This window comes from Mustela nivalis (assembly GCF_964662115.1).
Source record: "Mustela nivalis genome assembly, chromosome: 11".
Lineage (NCBI taxonomy): Eukaryota > Metazoa > Chordata > Mammalia > Carnivora > Mustelidae > Mustela > Mustela nivalis.
This window is the reverse complement of record NC_139030.1, coordinates 78,367,989-78,390,817: the sequence shown is the minus strand read 5'-3', so window position 1 is coordinate 78,390,817 and position 22,829 is coordinate 78,367,989. Positions and strand designations below refer to the sequence as shown.

At 41.0% G+C, this 22,829-nt stretch overlaps 1 protein-coding gene across 7 annotated transcripts; it reads right to left on the bottom strand.

Annotated features, from left to right (window-relative positions):
• Nucleotides 1-1,114: 1,114 nt before the first annotated feature.
• LOC309844013 (thiamine transporter 2-like) lies at nucleotides 1,115-21,988 on the bottom strand. 7 transcript variants are annotated; one of them, XM_082690117.1, is made up of 8 exons: nucleotides 21,185-21,988; nucleotides 20,584-20,665; nucleotides 15,837-16,106; nucleotides 8,972-9,123; nucleotides 6,184-7,009; nucleotides 4,375-4,567; nucleotides 2,568-2,709; nucleotides 1,115-1,814 (listed from the first exon to the last, which is right to left on the bottom strand). In XM_082690117.1, exons 4-8 carry the CDS (start codon nucleotides 9,119-9,121, stop codon nucleotides 1,638-1,640), a joined length of 1,488 nt encoding a protein of 495 aa, XP_082546243.1. In that variant the 5' UTR covers nucleotides 9,122-9,123; nucleotides 15,837-16,106; nucleotides 20,584-20,665; nucleotides 21,185-21,988; the 3' UTR covers nucleotides 1,115-1,637. The 7 variants fall into 7 exon arrangements, with proteins under 7 accessions (XP_082546243.1, XP_082546246.1, XP_082546242.1 ...); XM_082690120.1 differs by lacking the exon at nucleotides 15,837-16,106 and adding an exon at nucleotides 20,944-21,092 and having other exon boundaries at nucleotides 21,871-21,968; XM_082690116.1 differs by lacking the exon at nucleotides 15,837-16,106 and having other exon boundaries at nucleotides 21,185-21,987.
• Nucleotides 21,989-22,829: the final 841 nt, after the last annotated feature.

Below are 22,829 nucleotides of genomic sequence, written 5' to 3'. Positions count from 1 at the left end.
TGAAACAAATAACACATTATATATTAACAACAACAAAAAAGGAAAGCATGATATCTTTATATATTTTTTCTTCCTAACCAAGAAGAAGATACACTTTTCCATATGTTTAGGCGTTACCTTGTAATCTACAGAAGTGTTTGTAGGCATATTCATATATGCTTCACACATTTATTAAATAGATTGCATGTAATTATTTTGTATTATTTTTGTTCTACCATAAATTGGGTCTTTTACTCCCATGAATCTTCTAAATGGTCGTTGTATCATGAAGGCAGGTGATTTCTATATACTTTCTATATGCTGCCATCTCAGCTTTTAGCTGAGTTTCCTGGGTATATACTTGCTTATGGAATAGTGAGAGTTTTACTTTGTCTTTTACAGTTCTTCTCATTTTTTTTTTTTTTTTGCTTGTGGAATTGTTTTGGCTTATACTTCTAGTACAATAAATTAAATGAGAATAATAGTGATCATCCTTTCCTTGGTTTTGATAGAAGTAGGAATGTCATTAGTTTTCTCTACTAAGTAAGTGTTGGCTTTGGGGCTGAATTTTATTTTCAGTCCATAATCGGATTTTAGAATTTGGAGAAAAGTGTATTTGAAACCTAAATCTTGAATCAGCATTCTTTATTTCCATGGCAGACTATTCCATGTGTCCTCTTTTGAAGTTTCAAAGGACACAAGCACAGGCGATTCTCAGCATAATTCATCAAAAATTTAGAAAGGCTCTTTAATATTTTTGCACACCTTATTTTATGTAGCACAATCTCTGCCATTTAAAAAGTAGGTGTTCCCCCTCATCAGTGTTTTCTTACTTACAAATACTTTTAGAAACTCTGGAAATTTCTACTTAAATTTTTCTATTTTAGAGATCACACCGACACAGCATTGAAACACCCATCTAGGGTCACAGTAGGGAGAAAACTCACTGCCACCCCTAGGACCCCCAGCAACTGACTTGAATGTCATTCTCTGGGCACAGAGGAATGTCTGGGGCTATTCCTGAGGTCAAGTTTCAACAACAAAGCTCAGCAGAACACAAAGTAAAAAGTAATCATGACAGAATTAAATAGGTGATATAATCAAATAATAGCTTGTGAATAATACCATGTTGTCAGGATTGAAGAAAGGTCCTTAGAAATGGGACCTTGAAATTCTCACAGAGAACTGCAAGGAATATAGACATACACTTAATGAAAGAAGGCAAATGGCTATGTGATTAAAAAAAAAAAATGTCCATCTCTTGCCTGTTTTGGTAAGATAAAATATTTAAAACAAGCAAAGGGGTCAGTCCCGTTAGTATTTCTGCTTACGAATGGGGAACATCAACTGCAGGTTGAGTGGAGTTTTCTCGTGGTTTGTTTCCATGCCATTGATATGTCCTAGGGAGCAACCAAAACCAGAACTTCCCAATCCTTGCTACTCGTTGGAGTACCCAGCGTCGGCTATTTGACTGAGGCGACGGGTCTTGTCAGCTGCATCCAGCTGGGCACGTAGTATCTGGTCTAAAACTAAGATTTTGTTGTGGTTTTGAAAAGGTTCCTTGAAATCCAGGCTTTGGAAGTGTATCAGTTTATGGCGCTCAGTGACTTTGTGACCAAGAAGGTCCTTGTTCAGTGGATGCAGGGGTTGCCATAAGGTCAAAGCTTTGTTCCTGTAATGACATTCCTTGGTCCCTCTGGGTGGAGCTCATCTGGGTTCTGACTTGCTGGAGAGCTCTGTGCTTGCTTTTGGCATTTGGTTGAGTAGATGATGTATGTGCTTCTCGTTAGAAAAATGGCAGCAATAACGGCAAAATAACTCCCATAAACTAAAAACTAGAGAAAAACAAATGGAATTAATTAGACACACATAAAATATGACTGTGTATATCATTGATAATACACAGTCATGGCGCTGATTTGCTTGGATTGTGGGATGACTAAGACCTAGGGCTTTAACATGCATCATTTAGATTTGCACAATATTTTCTTCTATCTTAGAAGAATCAGCTATAAAAGTGTAAGAAATGTAGTAACTAAGAATGTGGGCTCTGGAGCCAAGGTTGCTTGAGTTCAAACCCCATTTAACACCACCCAAGTGAAAAAAACACTAAATCCCACTGATCTATGTGTTTATGTCTGCAGGGTAGTGCAATGCTATGAGTAAATTTTATATAATGAGGCTACTTCTTACATGCTTTTCCCTCCCTTTCCCAGATCCAAATGTAAAATGTGACATTGGGCTAATTTCAAGTCCCGCAGTAGAGTAGGGAAAAGGAACTGAGCTCTGCAACCATGTACCATTTCGAGTCAAATCTCCTAACCCTTGGAAGGGGATTATGGGAGGGAGAGCAGACATACAGGGGACACAATGACCAGAGTAGCACCTGATGAGGTGTTAGGAGCCACAGGCAAACACTAACCGACTGTGCTTATTGCCGAAAACCTGTGTTACGGTATGATAATTAAGGAATTGCTTATTTTAAAAGTTGCCCAACTAAGCAATTCAAGAAATTAAATATTGGATTACCTAGGTATTCTGCATTCCCCCAGCTACCTGACTAGGAAAACAGCAATACTGCAGCTTACCTGAATGCTGATCGGCAGGTTGAGTCCTTTCTGATCTACAACAATCACTGTCATAATGGTCTGAATTACCAGTGCCATGAAGGTGTTCATTCCAAACACCAGGGCGTAGCGTTCCACACTCAGATTAACTGCGATCTGAAATCTGTCATTGAATGTTGAATTACGTTTCTTTTTAAACAAAATACACAAGGGACTCTTATCTTTAAAAGACGGAAACTGAAGATAAAAGTGATGTCTTGTTACCAATACTCTGTCTAAATCTCCTCCAGTTTAGACAAACAGGGAGAGCAAAGAAAGGGAATTAATTTTAAAAATATGACTGAAGGCTGAATTAGAATACCCATTGAGGAAATACAGCACAATTACTCCAATCCAATTTAATGCTTCCAAAGTGAAAACTAAATATTCTAAGTTCTCATAACCTGAGAATATTCGATACTATCTGGTTTTAGATTCTGTTTCACAGTGAATTTTTATGAAAATGCCAGCAATATCCCATCTATGGAATCATTTGGAGAGTTATTCCTTTTTACTGTCAATTGTATCAACAGTTTCAAATTTGGGTAGGTGAGGTATTTATTCTTTCAGACAGCCAGATCTTGGCTGGCTGTGCAATGGAGTGAATCTATAATTAGTTTGCTTTTAATAATTATATAGATTTTGACATCTTACAACTCATGAATGATTGGCCAGTGGATGTTATTTAGAGCTCTTCTAAATAACAAAGGCAAAGACTTTTGGTTCTGAAGATTCTTTTTTTTTTTTTTTTAAGATCTATTTATTTATTAGAGAGAGAGAGAGATCACAAGTAGGCAGAGGGGCAGGCAGAGAGGGGGTTGGGGCAGCAGGCTCCCTACTGAGCAGAGAGCCTGGTGCGGGGCTCAATCCCAAGGACCCTGAGATCATGACCTGAGCTGAAGGCAGAGACTTTAACCCACTGAGCCACCCAGGCGCCCCAGTTCTGAAGATTCTTAAAATGAAAAGAAGCAATGTAATCCCACCTTAACAATGTCCTCTCACATAAAAAGAGAAACTTAAGAGACATGAGTTTGATTCATTAAACTGACATATTTCCATTAAAAAAGTAAACTCGTCAACAAGCTTATTCTCTTTCTTTGGTTCCATCTTTTCAAAGTCTGCTTATATTCTTGTGTTTCATCAATTCCTTATCAAACATTTTTGACACATTAAATCCCAAAATTTAACAGAGTTTCTGGCTCTACTTCTTTCATATGATTTGAAATTCAAATATTTCTTATCTCTTTTAGTTAATACCAAAGCCTATTTCCTATAGTATCAGCTCTCCCTGAACTTCTGTATGGAACAAAACATTTTTCATTGTTAAAACTATGATTTCTGGCATATACAGTTTTTTATAATCGCATCTACTTTTTTCAATATCCAACTTTTTATAACTTGCTGAGCCTATTTTGCTTCACACAAAAGTACATACCTGGAATGACACAAACAACTAAATGAAATTAACAATAAACTTAATCATTCAAAATCAGATTGCACCACACCTTGTTAGGGCAAAGAGTCTGAAATAAAAGTCACAATCATTGCTTTTGGTTATGAACCCACAGAACTCTTTTTTTCTTTAATGACTAATCTTAGTAACATTCACAGGGCAAATAGTTAAGTGAAAACATGGCTTACCTGTGTCCCATTCAATACACAATCAACATTTAAAATACTACAATTGATTAAAATCCTTCCAAAGTTCTGCGAGGAACTACAGAAATGCTAGTGAAGAGAGAATATGGTGTGGTTTCAGGAGTGGAGAGAAATGGTTGGTAATACTTACACTGCTATGGTTATAAGCAACATATAGCTGGACTTGAATATCAGATAGCCAGCATAGCATGCCCAGATGTCGGTCGTGTAATGCATGAGAAACAGAGAGCCTGCGCTAATGATGGAGAAGATGGCTAGGGCCAGCTCCCCCAGAAGATCCCAGTTGACTTTCACATAGCCCACTGCAAAGGCAGCCACAGCCCCTGAAAAAGAAACATTAAGGGAACTCCAACACATTGACTTTGAGCAGGGGATAGGTCAACATGCTCTCTTTACAAAGCCACATCCTGGGCAAATCTACAAGGTGAATACATGGTTTTCACAGAAACAGTGTGATCCACCTAAATGTGGATTTATCCTTTTCTCAACCGTGTTTTCTTTTAGCTTCTCTCTTTACCTACTCTTCTTTCAGTCTGGTAGTTGCCACAATTTTAATTGGCATCTGCTGCATGCCCTGCAGAGCACCCTGGAGAAGGGCCAGAAAGGTTCATTAGAAAGGGGTCAGAAAGGTTCACAGCAGCGTGGGGAGGAGTGATACACAAACCCAGTCACTTGCTACAACATGCAAGGGGCTAGGACAGACAAGAGTGGAAGGGCTGCTCTGGTAGTATACCTAGCCTGTCCATACTTGCCTTTCTGTTTCATTGTTTACTGTAAATTTTTTCAGTGGGTTAAGGATGTGTTGCACTGGGTAGAAAAGTTGAGTTTTCACCTTAACCTTCTGGTCTCCATCTCGGTGTCTTTGAGATCTGGTCTCATTTACTTGAGATTTTCAGTGAACTCTGTACTGACTTATGGAGTTCAAGAGATTGAATAATTGGCAGTCATGACAGTTAGTATTTATAGTTTTTTTTTTTTTTTATCAAAATGAAAGGTAAAACGTTTTATCAAAACAAAAGGTATTTATGTTTCAAATAACTGATATTTGATTAACTTTTCCATGTGTGAGCCAGGAAAGAATCAGTGCTACAAAGGAAATAAAACTCTTTTCCCTCTCTCCCAGAATTTGGAACATAGGAGAGAGAATTTCAGTGAACCAATTCCAGCACAGTCCTGGTGTGTAGGAGTTAAGGTGAAGCCTCCCAAAAGAGAGACAATAAGAGAACAGACACCACATGAGTTTCTGAAATTTTTGGTAAATGAGGGTGTGGAAATCTCCTACTTCCTAGAAAATATCTTTAAAGTCTCAGTTGAATTAAAGTTTCCACTTACCAGGATATAAATATTTATTGTAGAGTAAACTTCAAAGGCAGATTTCCTTCTGATATTGGAATCTTGACTCTCACATTTATTCCACTTCTCCACTTAAATCTCTTAAGAAAGCTACTTTGGGAAATTTTTGGTGTGGAACCTAGAATTGCTAAAGATGGGCACTAGCTAAATCAAGTCCTTTGTTAACAAAACTCTTCCCATTGTAATTTGGAAGTCTTGATTGATAGTTCAATCTATTTTACTAAAATAATAAAATCTCCTTACTTATATACAAGGTGAGTATTTTCCTTTGGATATAAAAATAACCTGGAAGAAGAAGCGGCATTATTAACCCCTTCCCTGATGGTGAATTGGAATCTTAAGAATTTGGCCAGAATTTAATCATTTGTTGCTTAATCCTGAGCTCTTGAGTTATTTGGCTGTAACTCTACCACATTGAATAGAAGTGTCATGGTCCTCTTTTTATTTTTTCCAGTGACTTCTATTTAAAAAAGAATATTAATACGCCCTCCAAACAAAACCAGTTTACCACCATGGAATTTAGCAACTGAAGACATAAACTTAATGGGAATAGCCATTAAAGGAAGATAAATCAATGTCTGCTTACCTCCAAAGGTTGCAATAGCTTCTACTGCCCCATTGTAGACGAAAGAACTCTGGGATGGTGCCTTGTAATCCCACAGGATTTGAACATAGTTCAAAACCTGGTTAAAACCTGCTGTTGAGAAGGCCCACCATAGAGACCAGTAAAATAGTCGCTTGGAGGAGTAGCACTCCTTCAGATCTTGGAACCACTGCACAAAAACATTCAACGCTACATTTCGCAGCATCGGGCTGCTCAAAGAACCACCATCCAGGTTCCCTGAAATGGTGGATATTTCTGAAGCGGGCTTCTCTTCACCGCCTGGTGTGTTAATTTTGTAAGATGCATCTGACACCTCATTTTTGTTCGGTTGCTTCCGTATTTCTTTGCTGGATTTTGCATGGAAAAACATGCTCTTCTTGGGCATTGGCAGGAAAAGGGACAAAACGAAGGCCACAGAGACGGAAGCCAAGGATATGACATTGAGGTAAAAGTACGAGAGGCTGGCCAGGGACACCAGGAGCTGGGCTAGCACCGAGGCCGCTGTGTAGGCCACCAGCGTGATGCTCCTGCAGTAGCCACTCACTTTCTGGTAGTGCTCAGGGCTGACCACGCTGTAAATGTAGGCATAGTATGCCACCTCGGTGGCGGTGACCATCCCGTAGAAGAACTCCACCACCTGCATGGCCTTCACTCCCTGGCCGAACAAGAGCAGCAACCATGTGATGATGAAGCTGACTCCTTGCAGGATGATGACTGGCTTGTAGCGGACGTAATCGGTCAGGATGAACACGGGGAGCAGCAGCACCAGGTAAGAGTATGTCCAGATTGGGAAGATCTCATTTGTGATCTGTGAGGTTGAAAAGTGGAGCACATGACCATGAGGCACCGGGAGGGGAAAGGAATACCTTTTCGGTAGTATGTTACTAAGGTACAGGTGGCTTGCCTAATAGCAAATTCCATATCCAGTTGGATGGAATGTTCTTCATATTATGGAAAAGCACAAGAGAAAACTGATTTTCTAGGAAGAGAGAGCTCCTCCCCCTTCTCCAAAACAAAACCAATTTATGAATGTATGCACTTTCCAACATAAGAATATATTTGCTTAATGTGCAATCTGAACTCTAAAGTTAAATAGTATATACATTTGAGTTAAATTAATTAAAAAATGCTCAACAGCCACTTTAGAATTTTTCAGGCTCTTCGAAAGTAGCATTCCTTCTTGTTCAAAGATTTTTAAAATTAGACAAAGTGGCTACAAAATTAGAAGTGAAAATCGTTTTGTTTATTTGATCCATCACCGTGTCATAAATATCTACAGTCTAGTGAACACATGAGAAGACAGCAAAGAGTAAATAACCTTGCACAATTACAAAGTGGGAACAAGTAATGCACTGGATTTTCCTCCTGGCCAAATTTGCTGGGTTCCCAAAGCCTTTCCCTCCCAGTTCTACTGGTTAATCTCTGCTTACTCAATTCTGCCCTCAACTTGAGGTGGGTATTTTGCAGCTATCATTGGAAATGCTGCAGACCTCAGTGATCAGTCCTAGAAAGGAAGGACCGAAGGGGCTGATCTTTGGGGCAAGATATGGGTGTGGTGGCAGCTCCACCACACCAGCCTTTGTTTTGTGCCTCTGTTGTCCACAGCAACCTCTGTGGACCCTAAGGTCAACGACAAGGGAAACAATGAGGGAAAGTTCAGTGATTGGAAGGCTAGTGGGACTGAGTGGCACCTTGGAACCTGGGTATATTAACTGGTCCCTAGTGTTTGCAGAAGCAGACCCCACCGGGTTCACTGTTTGATTTGGGACCTGTATTTGTTAGTCCTTTGTTTCGTCTTCATCATGATAGGCTTCTACCTGGAGAAAATTAGAAACACAGCTGTGGCAAACTGATCTTACATTGCCGCACAACAAGCTTGCTTTTCTGTCTGTAGCACCTCATCACCAAATTAACGAGTGTCGAAGAGCCTTCCAGGTGAAGCCACACTCTGCAGGACTTTTGTGGCTCTGGCTGGAGATGGGGATAAAACCAGCGCAGGCTAATTCTCCAGTTGGGTGAGTGCGTTTTCTTGTTGCACTTATTATAAAAAAGGACGTGAATCTTTGAAGTAAGAGAATTTGGCCTTCCGGGGAAGATAAAACTGAGATAAAGCTGTTAATGTCTCACTGGCTGGTTGATAGTTTCTCACAACTGAATAACTATCCTCAAGAACTGATATGATTCTTTATCAGATCCTGCTTATACCTTTGCAGCCCAAAACGTCGTGAGGACTGGAGGCCTGGCAGAGATTTTCCTCTAGGATTAGTATAACAGAATCAACTAAGTCCTCCATGAAAGTTACCATGGGTTAAGACTAATGGTAGAACTCCATAAAAGTTAAAATATTTATCAGACATATAATGTGCTATAGTTTCCCATTTTTGTAAGTGTGAGGAGGGAAAAGTAGTTTGAATCATTGTATTAAATGGCAAATATCATGAAAATGGGATCACTGAAGTCAATGGGTTAATGTCTCAAGTTGAATGAAGCCCTAACCCCACATCCTGTTCAAATCCTGTAAAATTAAACCATGTTAAGATATGTCTGTATGTGGGTGCCTGGGAGGCTCAGTGGGTTAAAGCCTCTGCTTTCAGTTCAGGTCATGATTCCAGGGTCCTGGGACCAAGCCCCAAATCGGGCTCTGCTCAGTGGGGAGCCTGCCTCCCCCTCTCTTTCTGCCTGCTGCTCTGCCTACTTCAATCTCTCTCTGTCAAATAAATAAATAAAATCTTTAAAAAAAAAAGATATGTCTGTATGTATATTAACTTACCTCTGAACTGGTCAGGTTTTTATCTGGTCCAGATAAATACGGTATAAGGAAGGGTTCTGAGGGTCTCATCATGGAGAAAAATCCAAATAAGCACAGGATCACTGTGGGATAAATCCACGAATGACTTGGTGAAGTTCTGAAACAATCCATGGCTGATCAAATGGAAACAAAGTCAAAATTAGCTGATGTTTAATTACTTTTAGCATCCTGGATATAACGCAAAACTGATCTCTAAATGTTTTGTGAAAGGATAAAGTTTCATCTCTCTGCAGTTGAAATGGAAAGGCAAGTGATGAATGTGTTCTCAAATACTCCTTAGGGCTCCAGTCAAACCATCATCTGTCAATGGGCTTCTTACTCATTATTGCTGGGACAGTTACACCTCCTTAGTGTTCTTCATCATGAACGTGGTAAGGAGTACTTACAAATAAATGATAAACTTGGGTTAATTAATACTTGAAAGTAAGTAAAACATTGGCTGGTGAGTTATTGGTGTCCATGTGGTAAGTCAAGTACCTCTAGGAGGTCAAATCCAATTTTACCGCAGATTTAGTGGCTCAAGTTACTACTAATCTGCTCACTCTATTTTGTACTATGACCCTGACATCTTCCACACACTGAATGGCATGTATTTATTTATACATTTATCTCCCCATTAGACTGTCCCTTGCACTGTATGGTGCTTGACACATAACATATGTTCAAGATACTTTTGTTAGGTGTCTTCAATCTGATAATCTGTAATTCTTCAGTTAAAAAAATTAAGCCAGATAAATATCTGACTGGCCATTTTCCCCCATCTCTCCCCATTCCAGACTGATGCTAAGTCTACTTTGGGAAGGCAAGGCATCACTTCGTAGACTGCTCTTCTCCTTTTTATTACCGCTGGGCCCATTTCTTCTCTCTGTCTGCAGTTTCACACCACTCAGTAGGGCAGGGAGCTAATTAATAGTTCATGCTCTTTTTTTCTAAGCCACAAATAAAATTGCTTGAAATTCAAACTCCAGACAGAAAATCCAAAGGAGAATCTGAAACAGAAAAATTCCCTCTCACCCCTTCATATTTGGGATCCAGCTTTTTTTCACAAAGCCTCCACATTTTTGGTGGCCTTGGATGGGGAAACAAACTTACTGTAGAATGCTTTTGTGCATATTATCTAATTAAGTCCTAATAATAACTATAAAATAGATAGCATTCTCCCAAGTTCCCAGTTGAGCATGTAAGAGGTCCAAGGTATCCTACAACTGGCTTCAAACCACATGGTCAAGATTTGAATCCAGATCTCTAGGAATTCTCTCTGGGTCCTCTCCTGTGCTCCACTCTGCATCATTCTGGTGGCCCTTCTTCCTGGGCTGCTGGCAGCAACCTAATGACCACCTTTCCCTGCAGTGAGGAATCTTTAGGATGAGGGTGTTCATGAAAACACTTTCTTTCCTCACTGCAAGGAAAGGATCTCTCCTTGAGCTTCCAGGACCAACAGTAGCTTGAAAGCAGACCCGAGAGAGAGAAAGTGATGCTCACTCCAGAAGAGCAAGTCCCTGGATGCAATTCCAGGTATCCAAGAAGAGGAATTTGTTAGGGGCTAGAGAGGTGTGGAGGACCTTCTGGACCACCCTATCTTTTCACAAGTTGACCCCAGACAGTGGCATAGTCCTCTTAAGTTAAATGAGGGGAACGCTGTCTCTGTTTATGTCAACAAGATCCTTGATAGAAACAGGGCAGAGACAATGGAAATTGGAATTTGGATGCGATTATAACTGTGAGTAATGCTGACAATGTGAAAATTTTGCTAGAAGCATACTGGGTTTGACTGTCCTCAGCCTTCAATGTCTGGGATTTATCTCTTCCTGGGTTGTTGCTAGAAACACTGGCAAACTACTGGGGCCTTCTTTCTTTGTGAGTCAGTTCTTGTAGAAAAGTCTGTCATGGGAAGGCAACTACTGAGGCTTGGCTATCTTTCAAAACGTGGTCTTAATAGGGTAACATCTACTGACTCTACATTTAGAACATTCTTTCCATCTATGCTGACTGTGGATTGTCTGCTACTTCAAAGTCATCATCTTCTCCATACATCTCAGAGAACTAAGTCTGCTCCTATGGTTCCCTGGGGTGTTAGGAGTCCCTTGGATTGTCTATCCCTTCATCTCTTTACTATCCTAATACTCTTACCCAATGACATTTGGCTGGAAAGGTCACACAGAAAAAGACGGTCTATGTCCCATGAGAGTGTAAGCAGAAGGGCAGGACTTTTTGTTCGGATGGTTCATGGCTCTATGTTTAGTGCCTATAAGAGTGTCCAACACTAGTAGAGCTTTGTCTGCATTTCCAGAGTGTACTTCTAGCTGCATCAGGTGAAGGCCAAGGAGGTCCTTAATTCTACAAGTGTCTCAAGTTCAGTTGTGCATCTAAAATACAGAAAGGGAAATTAGAGAATCGATTCCATTTACTATAGCACCAAGAACCATAAGATACCTGGGAATAAACTTAACCAAAGAGGTAAAGGATCTGTACTTGGGGGCTACAGAACACTCATGAAAGAAATTGAAGAAGACACAAAAAGATGGAAGACCATTCCCTGCTCTTGGATCGGAAGAATAAACATTGTTAAAATGTCTATACTGCCTACAGTCATCTATACTTTTAATGTCATTTATATCAAAATTCCACTGGTATTCTTCAAAGAGCTGGAGCAAATAATCCAAAAATTTGTATGGAATCAGAAGAGACCCCGAATCGCTAAGGAAATGTTGAAAAACAAAGATAAAACTGGGGGCATCACGTTACCTGATTTCAAGCTTTATTACAAAGCTGTGATCACCAAGACAGCATGGTACTGGCATAAAAACAGACACATAGACCAGTGGAACAGAGTAGAGAGCCCAGATATGGACCCTCAACTGTATGGTCAATTAATCTTCGACAAAACAGGAAAAAATATACAGTGGAAAAAAGACAGTCTCTTCAATAAATGGTGCTGGGAAAACTGGACAACTATATGTAGAAGAATGAAACTCGACCATTCTCTTACACTGTACACAAAGATAAACTCAAAATGGATAAAAGACCTCAATGTGAGACACAAATCCATCAGAATCCTAGAGGAGAACATAGGCAGTAACCTCTTCGATATCAGCCACAGCAACTTCTTTCAAGATATGTCTCCAAAGGCAAAGGAAACAAAAGCGAAAATAAACTTTTGGGACTTCATCAAAATCAAAAGCTTCTGCACAGCAAAGGAAATAGTCAAGAAAACAAAGAGGCAACCCACGGAATGGGAGAAGATATTTGCAAATGACAGTACAGACAAAAGGTTTATATCCAGGATCTATAAAGAACTCCTCAAACTCAACACACACAAAAGAGGCAATCATATCAAAAAATGGGCAGAAGATATGAACAGACACTTCTCCAATGAAGACATACAAATGGCTCTCAGACACATGAAAAAATGTTCATCATCACTAGCCCTCAGGGAGATTCAAATTAAAACCACATTGAGATATCACCTTATACCAATTAGAATGGCCAAAATTAACAAGACAGGAAACAACATGTGTTGGAGGGGATGTAAAGAAAGGGGAACCCTCTTACACTGTCGGTGGGAATGCAAGTTGGTGCAGCCACTTTGAAGAACAGTGTAAAGATTCCTCAAGAAATTAAAAATAGAACTTCCCTATGACCCTGCAATTGCACTCCTGGGTATTTACCGCAAAGATACAGATGTCGTGAAAAGAAGGGCCATCTGTACCCCAATGTTTATAGCAGCAATGGTCACGGTCACCAAACTATGGAAAGAACCAAGATACCCTTCAATGGACGAATGGATAAGGAAAATGTGGTCCATATACACTATGGAGTATTATGCCTCCATCAGAAAGGATGAATACCCAACTTTTGTAGCAACATGGACGGGACTCGAAGAGATTATGCTGAGTGAAATAAGTCAAGCAGACAGAGTCAATTATCATATGGTTTCACTTATTTGTGGAGCATAACAAAAAGCATGGAGGACATGGGGAGTTAGAGAGGAGAGGGAGTTGGGGGAAATTGGAAGGGGAGGTGAATCATGAGAGACTATGGACTCTGAAAAACAATCTGAGGGGTTTGAAGTGGCGGGGGGATGGGAGGTTGGGGTACCAGGTGGTGGGTATTATAGAGGGCACGGATTGCATGGAGCACTGGGTGTGGTGAAAAAATAATGAATATTTTTATGCTGAAAATAAATAAATTAATTAAAAAAATAAAATGGGGTAATGATGCTAAATATGTGTGCACTTTCTGTGAGCATCAAGCATCCTGACTGATATCTGGAGGCACCATATAGGGCACAGAGTGACAAACACATGGCTTCTCTCTTCCCTTTTCTCTCGTCATGTTGGAGGATCCATAGTGATTCTAGCTTAACAAGGCAAAAACAAGGGAAGATCTCTGACCGTAGTTGAAAACTGAGAAAGATCTGGGGGGCTCACACCTGCATCCTAGGATGCTGGGCTTCCTTTCCTTGCTCCTTTGCCAGCCTCCTTCCCACAGAAAAAAACACAGGCTCCAAAGCTAGATTTTCTGCCAGAGGAAATAAGATAAAGCATCTAACCAAACATTAGCAGGAATCCTTTAGCCTGGGGAGGACTGGGCAGAGCAGCAGGAGTGACCAGACCCTTTCCGAGGCCAAGTCTTGCCTTCAGCTTGCAGGACTCCAGCCTGGTCACTGCCTGCTGGGAGACTTCTCAGAGGCGAGTATCTGGCTGTTCTTTATCCTTCCCCCAGCCCAGGATCTCTTTGTCTAGCACGGGCCTCATTCCAAAATCCTTTCCTACTCTGCCTACTTAACAAAGACCTTGTGAACTTGACTCGCCCATCACATCGCCTGGGAACTGGATAAATAGGGACTCCTGGACTCCGTCCCTAACGTGTGGCTCAGGAGGCCAGGGAATCTGCATTTATACAGAATGATTCTGACACAGGAGGCCCAAGGACCACTTGTCCCCTTCCCATGCCCTGGGGCAAACTGGCTGCATGCCACAGCCTTAGAGTTTAACAAGGTGGAGGGGGAAGTGGATGGAAATCGTCCAGGAAGTTTTTGCAAAACTACACATAGACATGCAACCCTGAAATTCTTTTCTGGCATTCCAGGCCCTGAAGAGTCCAGGACAGCTGGAAACATTCTCAGGTGACTCTGATGTTTTGGACATGCCTCTCACACTCTGTCTGCCCAACCCACAAACCCTTTCATGTGCACAAATCACTCCCTATTTGTGACCCATTCCTTCCCAGGTAGCTGAAAGCCTTTTTCAGTAGGGGCCCTGGGAGTGTCTGTGTCTCATTGTGAATAAATACCATACAGCACACAGGTATCTGAAATTCTCCAGCCCAGCATAGCCTTTCACCCACCATCTGAAGGCAGTGATTCTTCTCTTACATATGTAAGAGGCTGCAAGCCACACAGGTAAAATGACAGCAATCTATCAGCTATTGTCTGCTTGGCTCCTGCTTGACCCCAAATATTGTATTCGTTGCTATACATAATTATTGTCTCTAGCCCTTAGAACAATCCTAATTATATACATTACATATATTGATCTATAATTATATGTTTTATATAATAATTGTATAAGATATTTATTGTATAAATAATTATATTATTAAATTTGGTTTTATTAAATAAATATAATTATATGATATAATATATATATATATATATTTTAAGATTTTATTTTTTTGACAGAGAGAGACACAGTGAGAGAAGGAACGAAAGCAGGGGGAGTGGGAGAAGGAGAAGCAGGCTTCTGGCTGAGTAGGAAGCCCAATTCAGGGCTTGATCCCAGGATCCTGGGATCATGACCTGAGCAGAAGGCAGACTGAGCGCCGTGTCCAGCTCTGCAATGGGTGGGGAGCCTGCTTAAGATTCTTTCTCTCCTTTTCCCTTTGCTCCTCCCCCATGCTCACTCAAGCTCTCTATCTCTCTCAGAAAAGAAGAAAAGGGAAAAAAAAGGAGTTGCAGAGGAAAATATAGGACTAAATATTTATTCATGTCTCTCAGAAACATCCCTGTTAAGGTCATCATAGAACACCTGTTCTCTTTGGGAGGGTCTCAGCCTTCACAGCAAAGCAGCATCCTGGAAAAAACTGTACTTTTGCTACTTTTCCATTTATCATTATTTTTGACCTTGTAATTTTATCCTCCTCCTAGAGAATACTCTAAACCTTCCCTCATTTCATTGATTCTTATTCAAGGACAGGAATCAGATTGATTTTCTCACTTGACTATGTTTTCCAAATAAGATAATCCTTTTAAAAGTTGCTCCTGTAGTAATAATTCTCATATATGACTCATATGCTCCATTACCACTTTTCAAAAGCGCAAGAACATCATATGGGCGGTTGGTTAAAAGAAAATACAATAAAAGTATATTCTTTAAACAAAAGTCAGCTTATTGGACTATCCTGATTTGAAATCTATAGTGAAAATGCCAGAAATAACATGAAAGACTGAGAGAATCAGCTGCTCCTTCAGGAGGAGACATGGTGCAGCAGCTGTATCTCCCCCAGAGCTTACCTGGGGCAGCTGGGCCGTGTGGGAGAGCTCTTCAGAGGTCTAGCAACAGCAGATGAAGGAGGTAAACGCTGAGCATTAGCTTCTGGTGGCCCCGGGCGGGGTGCAGTCTCTTTGCTCTGCCTGCCCAGTGGACTAGAGAGCACCTACTTCTGACCCAGTTGCACCATCTGCACACGTGTAACACATCACGTGGGCCCCAGTGGTAAATGGGCCACATGCACTATTGGGGTTGCCAGCCAGCACATGTGACCTTCTATGAGCTTGGGAGACCTCGAAACACCTTTGCACTGGGAAGTGATCCATCTAAATTACCTTGGAGATGATCTGTTCCTCACTCTTTTTGCTGGTAAGAAAATAATGATGATTTTTCCATTAAAATTCACCAAGGACCCTCCAGAAAGAGTCTGGTCTCTTCTCTCAGTCTCTACTTGGGGTCTATTTCTGGAAGGCCACCTACTTCTGCTGCCACTTCCCTTTCTTCAGAGACCATAGGATGTTGTAGCCTTCTTCAGAATCACAGTTCCCTGGTGAGTGTAGCGAGACCAACTTTGTTTTATGGTGCTCATAGACCTTTCCCATCTCCTAAAAAAATGTAAGGATTACTTATGTTTCAGCTATGATCAAGTTGTGCTGGGTAGCTTCTCATTATTTTTATTCTCATCTTCCTTAGAACAATTTCTTTTAATTCATCCTCTTATGTGTGTTTCCAATCTCTTGCTATCAGAGTTCAAGTTTTTATCTGTGCTTTCATATCAATCATTACCATATTATTGACTTTTCCCCTTGTTTTTATTCTTTTAACCATGTCTTTAAATCTTTCCAACTGGCTTCAGGCCAATATCTTTTCTGTATGAATGTGCATAGCTTTAATAATCATAATCATAATCATAAATATTATTTGACTTATAATAGTGTCCTCGAAATTCCCAACTTACTTATATTGACCACAAAAGAAGTTCACTGGTCATTATAACCTTATGGTATGGAGAAAAGAAAACCTTTTGTTTATCGTTGCCAGGATCCCCATTTGGATTGAGTTGTAAGGTAAACCTAGAACTCACATTGCTTAAGTCTACAACCAGTCACTTGGCTGTATTTCCTTAACTAACTTATAGACTCATTGTGTGAACTAAACCTTTTCCATATTTGTCCATTTCAAAATTTTCATGTGTTTTTTTATCTATGCCCTGGAGAACTGTATTGGGCCTGTGCCAATGTAGACCTTATCTAAGTGGGAAGCATGGAAAGTGTCCAATTTCCTAAACAATAGGCTATACATGTGTACTACTGTGTATGTATATGAAAACTTTGTGGCCACAAATATTTCTAGGAGTGTATTTCCAGTAACATACAATAGACAACTATTAAAAAGCAAGGACTATAGAAACTGGCATACACTAGTGGGCCTCCAGTCTCCTTGAGGCCTGGGTGGACCTCCCAAGTTAGGGGGACTTTAGGGTGACCACATTCCTCAGCCCACTCTGAGAAAATGGAATTCTCCTCCCACTGCTGGAGACTTCAGAGCTGTGGCCTCCCTGATGCCAGGGAACAAGATGACCTATCAAAGCAAAGATGTTTCCCAAATGTGGTTTTTCCAAAGGTTTCCCACAACCCTGGTATATCAGAGACTAGGTCAGCAGAAAGGAGCCATTTCCTCAAATCCTCTCCTATGTGTGTTTAGAAGTTGCTGCCAAGATTAACTGAGGTGCTAATACGTTTGGAGAAAACTATCTAGAATCCCCAGTCTCCACTCAATTCCTGTCCGATTCTCCCTACTAAACATTTCAGTCGTCTCAGAAAGGGTGCTTGACAAGGCAACTAGCCTCTGAGAATGGGCTGCCCTAATTTTCAAACTATTCTCCAGAACCTTTACTGCAGTCAAAACATCAATTTCCAATAACACAGCCTCAGGTTGGCATTTTAAAATAACCATGAATCTCACCACCTCTAAATGCCAAAGGACTTGGGACATCAGGTCAAGAGAGATGACATCTTCACTCCCCAAGCTCCAAAGCTGTTTTAGAAACAGAGTGAGGGCCAGTATTGGTCCCATTTTCCAAAAACTCATCGTTCAGGTTTTTCAATGCCGCTGGAGCCAAGCCCCTCACCAGACAGAAGCAAACCCAAAATCTGACTACTGAGAACTGCAATATATGCCTGTCACTGACAGTAGAGTATAACACTAATTATGCCTTTCAATCTACTTGCTATTAATGGAGAAGAGAATAGGACTTGGAGTGAAAACATCTAAATAAAGGGAGGGACTGTCTGCATAAGTCAAGCCAGCCAATGTGGGAGACAAGCATAGGGAAGTGATCGCAGGGAGTTGCTAAATTACCATTCCTCTGTTGCAAAATCCTGGATGGGAGGGTGTTTTCACCAATTTCCAGTATCTTAGCCTTCGTCTACCTTAAAATGCATTTCACTGATCTCTACTTCACTCCATACGCCAAAACTAATTTGACATCATCTATTCTAGGAACCACAGAGTAACCTCTAAGGAAAACAGATGATTATGACACAGGGATTGCAAAATGTGTCACCGAAATGGTAAGAAAGACTCGACTTAAAATAAATCGATAAACTAGATTTCATCAGAAAACCGTATCTGCTACTCCACAGATACCATTAGGAAAATGGAAAGGAAAACCACAGGTTTTCCATTTTATAACCACTAGAACACCTAAGCACAAACAGACTAGCAAACCGAATGTTAACAAAGATTTAGAATTCATACACATTGCTTGTGGGAAAGTAAAATGATACCAACTCTTTGGGAAACCATTTGACACTCTATACAAGAAAATTCATATACTCACAATAGTGAAAAAACAGGAAGAAGCTGAAATGTCTATTGAAAGTAAATGGACAATATTATATATATAAGCAACAAATACTGCTTTAATCAGCTACAAGAAGCATTGAACTACTGCACAACTTGCATGAATGTTTATAAAGTTATGCTCTGTCAAAGAATCCAGACACAAAACTGTGATTCCATTAATGTATATAGTCCTAAAACCAGCAGAACTAATCTACAATGTAGAAACTGGATCAGTAGTAGGTAGCCCAGGGTGGGAGACAGGGGAGGAACTGACTGCAGTAGAGCACAAGGGAACTTTTGGAGTGATGAAATATCCTATATCTTGATGAGATATGGATACATGGCTGTATATAACTGCAAACACTCAAACTTAAAATCCATACTTTATATTGTATGTAGATTATGCCTTAAGTAAAAAAAAAAAAAAAAAGAAAAAAAAATCTACTCCTTCTCCCCATCCCCTACCCCTTAAAAACATTTCATTCTGTGGGACCCTCTGCGGCCTTGGACTTCTCTTATTGTTGTAAGCACTGAGGTTTTTCAAATTCTACATGGGACAGTCTGAAAACAGAACAGCATCTTTCTAACTGGGTCTTCCCTAGAAAATTTAGAACAGAAACCGTGCCCACAAATCAGAGCTAAGACAGACCCACAAGCTTGGAAGCCTGGTCACACAGAACATCCTTCGAAGTAATACAAAGAGAAGTCAGAGTTACCTGTTTCTTTTGTGTCCTGAGCTTATTTCTTTCTAAAACCGAGTCCAGTTTCCTGCCTTCAGATCCAACTCCTGCTCCTTCCTGATGTTCCCTGCTGGGAGTCCCTGTCCCATTGCCCCACCCTCTCCTGGGAGTCTGGAGTCCTTTAGAACTGAGCTGTCAAGAGCAATGGCTTTATACAGCAGAGCCCACCCCCTTCTGAGGGCTTGCGACACAGGAACCCAACTCTTCCGCAGCCACCCTCTTTTTGGAATCTCATTAGAAGGAAAAAACCCAAACAGAGAAACAGATCTTTGTGAAAAAACAGAGAGGTAAACATATCAAAAACACCTTTTCCTGAATGCTAGAACTAAAATAATCTAGTTTTTCTCAAATTTTCTATTAAGTGACTTAAAATCTCAGGAAACCAGGAAGTAGAACTATCACCTACCATCCACTCATAAGGTTTTCTGTATCCCCCCCTCCATCCAGCCTCCAAGAAAAAAAAAAAAAAAAGAAAAAAAAAAAAACAAAAGCAAACACTAGGGAAGTTTGAGGAAATGAAGCTCTCCACACAACTTCAAAGAGCATGAATGAGGTGTGAACTGCATACTCAACATGCAGGCCAGAAGAGTTCTGCTTCTGGTCAAGACCACTGTAAGAGCAGATGCAAGTGATCTTTCGAACACATGCTTCGGATTCCATTTTGTCATCTATGGCATTATTCTTTTTGGCTCGTGTGAAACATTTGCTGATGAAGTCATCATCCCCTTCCAGGCTTCATCCTTCATCACCTCATCCTTTTCCAAAAATTATTATTTTTTTTAAAGATTATTTATTTAAGAGAGAGGGGTGAGAGGGGTAGAGGGAGGGAAAGAGAATCCTGAAGAAGATCATCCCCCTTAAAGTGTGATGTGGGGCTTGATCTCATGTCCCTGAGGTCATGACCTGAGCCGAAATCAACAGCTGGATGCTTAACCATCTGAGCCACCAAGGCGCCCCCCAAAATTATCTTTTCATACTTGTTACCATTCATCATGTCCATCATGTCTCTAGCCTATCCAAATAACTTCCAATTTATTCCTTTATTCTAAATGATTTGCTAATAGTTGTTAATAACGGAATGGACTATTTAAAACTCTGACATCTTATTGCAGACCTTCCCGGCTTTAGGCTTTATCCCCCACTCTCTTTTCAGGTTTGGGTTTGTGGTGGCCACGGTTTAGTGGAAAAAACATGACTTTGGAGTCCAAAGCTCCAATTCCTCCTCACCTCACCCCTGTTTGTGCCAAGTACTTAACCTCCTCAAGCTTGTTCTTAAAATGTGGATAACCAGATGCCTGGGTGGCTCAGTTGATTAAGCATTTGCCTCTTTGGCTCATGATCCCAGGGTCCTGGGATGAGCCCCACATCAGACTCCCGGCTCAGTAGGGATCCTGCTTCTCCCTTTCCCTTGGTCTGCCACTCCGCCCACTTGTGCACTCTCTTTCTCTCTCTCTCAAATATTAAAAAAGAAACAAATGTGTACAACCACACCCACCTCACGAGGTTGTTCAGGAACTGCTCAGTCTCGTTCTAGGCACATAGCAGTTGCTCAATAAAGCTTCCTTCCCATCTGCTTCCTGTAAGCACACGTAGCAAATTCAACCAGAATGAACACAGCTGGGCACTCATTGATCAGAGAGTGTAATCTCAGAAAACAGACACAGTAAATAACTTCACCTAAATTCATTTAAATATTTATCCTTGAATTATCCAACTTTTAGAAACCATTGATAATCTCTGAACAACAATGACTGAGAAAACCTAGTATTTTTGTTCATTTCAGCTACTTCCAAGGCAGTGTGAAGAAAAACATATTCGGAAGTTAGTTATGTTTGGTTCTATTTAAAATATGTACCTTGGGGCACCTGGGTGGCTCAGTGGGTTAAAGCCTCTGCCTTCCGCTCAGGTTGTGATCCCACGGTCCTCGGATAGAGCCCTGCATCGGGCAGCAAGGAGCCAACTTCCCTTCCTCTCTCTCTGCCTGTCTCTGCCTAATTGTGATCTCTGTCAAAAATAAAATAAAATAAAATAAAATAAAATAAAATAAAATAAAATAAAATAAAATAAAATCTTTAAAAAATTAATAAAATATGTACCTTAATGAAAACACACTTTGCCTTAGGAGATACAAATGTATTCCAGTCTTGATAGCAGCAAAGACAGTTCTGTAGGAGTATTTGTAGAGAACATTTTCTTTTCAAACTTTAAGTAATCCAAATCCTCACATCTATTGCACATTTATAGCGGCAATCCTGACTTGACAAATCATTAGGTATCCTTCCCAGGAATATTATTGTAAGATATGGTTGTGTTTCCCTTTAGTCTCAGTTAACGGAATCTCTAAATAGAGTCCCATTTCCCTTCATTTCCAAGTCCCATTTTTCTCACTGGGGCCTTTTTCTCCGATCTTGGGTTGGGATCTAGAATTCTGCGCTCAAGTTTCCTTTCAGTTAGAAGCGGTGCACGTGGGTATAACGGTGGGGGATGCTGACCCTTTCCCGGGGTCGTGGTCTCATTTAATTGGCTTGGCAGATAGATGGCTGAAAGTGAGATTCTCGCAGACCTAGTTGGGGAGCCTCAGCATCGGGCAGGCAGGAGAGCACAGGAGCCTCAGCGCGACGTCGCTCAGGGCGCGCGATGGAATCCAGGCCGGTCCCAACCTGTCCGCTGCCGCGCAGGTACTCGTCCCGCCCGCGCCGCGGAAACTGGAAGACGGAGGAGTGCCGCGGCCCCGAGGTGATGGTGTTTCTGCCAGAGATTCGCTTCCCGCATCTAGTCTTACCTAGAGGAGGGGGTGTCTGGTCGCCAGATCGCTCACATCCCCAGAGAACAAGCCCCCGGACAGGACCCCTCGGCCGACCCACCCGGTGAAGCTTAGCGCTGACTGTAGGGGCGGGGACGGGAGCCTGCCACACACCGAGTTCCGAGGCCCCGCCCCGACGTTTTGCATATGCTAACTAGAGGCCTCCCGAATCTTTAAACTCGGAGGAGGAAATCTGAGATCTGCGGACAAAAGCTCACCTGGTACCCCGGGTACTGGAACCCGAAAGGAACAACTTACAGTAATAGCCTGACATATCAATGTAACAAAGCAGCATGAACTGAATGCAGTGTGCATCTATTTATAAATATGTCCTTGCCTATAAATCCATTTACTTTTCCCCAAAACTTGTAAGAAGCACGGTTAAGATGCCCATCCTGCGCTGAAGTGAGGCAGAAGGCAGTGGGGCTAGTGAATGGAGAAGTCTGGATTTTTGTTGGGGCATCCTGACTCCAGAGTTAATGTTTATAGTCACTGTGTTTTTATTTTGTTTTGTTTTATTTTATTATTTTATTTTTAAGGTTGTGAGGTGGCATAGTTTTCTTATGCTTTGAGAATTTTCCAACACAAATAGTTCAACTATTAAAAAGTTTTTGTTAGGCAGAGGTGGTTTAAAAAAAAAGCATTATGGGGGTGCCTGGGTGGCTCAGTGGGTTAAAGCCTCTGCCTTGGGCTCGGGTTCAAGGTCCCAGGGTCTTGCGATCAAGCTCCCCGTCATCTCAACCGGGCTTTCTGCTCAGCAGGGAGCCTGCTTCCTCCTCTTACTCTGCCTGCCTCTTTGCCTACTTGTGATCTCTGCCTGTCAAATAAATAAATAAAATCTTAAAAAATAAAAAAGGCATTATGAAGTTCTCATTGATTAAAATGGGGGAAAAAACAAAAACAAAATCTTTTTTCATTATCTGTTGGTAAACGGAAAA

Coding starts and splice junctions, on each gene's coding strand:
- LOC309844013 (XM_082690117.1), bottom strand. CDS start 9,121: ATGGATTGTTTCAGAACTTCACCAAGTCATTCGTGGATTTATCCCACA. Junction 4,568..6,183: donor AGCTATTGCAACCTTTGGAG/GTAAGCAGACAT, acceptor TTTCTTTTTCAG/GGGCTGTGGCTGCCTTTGCA. Junction 2,710..4,374: donor TTGCTTATAACCATAGCAGT/GTAAGTATTACC, acceptor ATTCAATGACAG/ATTTCAGATCGCAGTTAATC.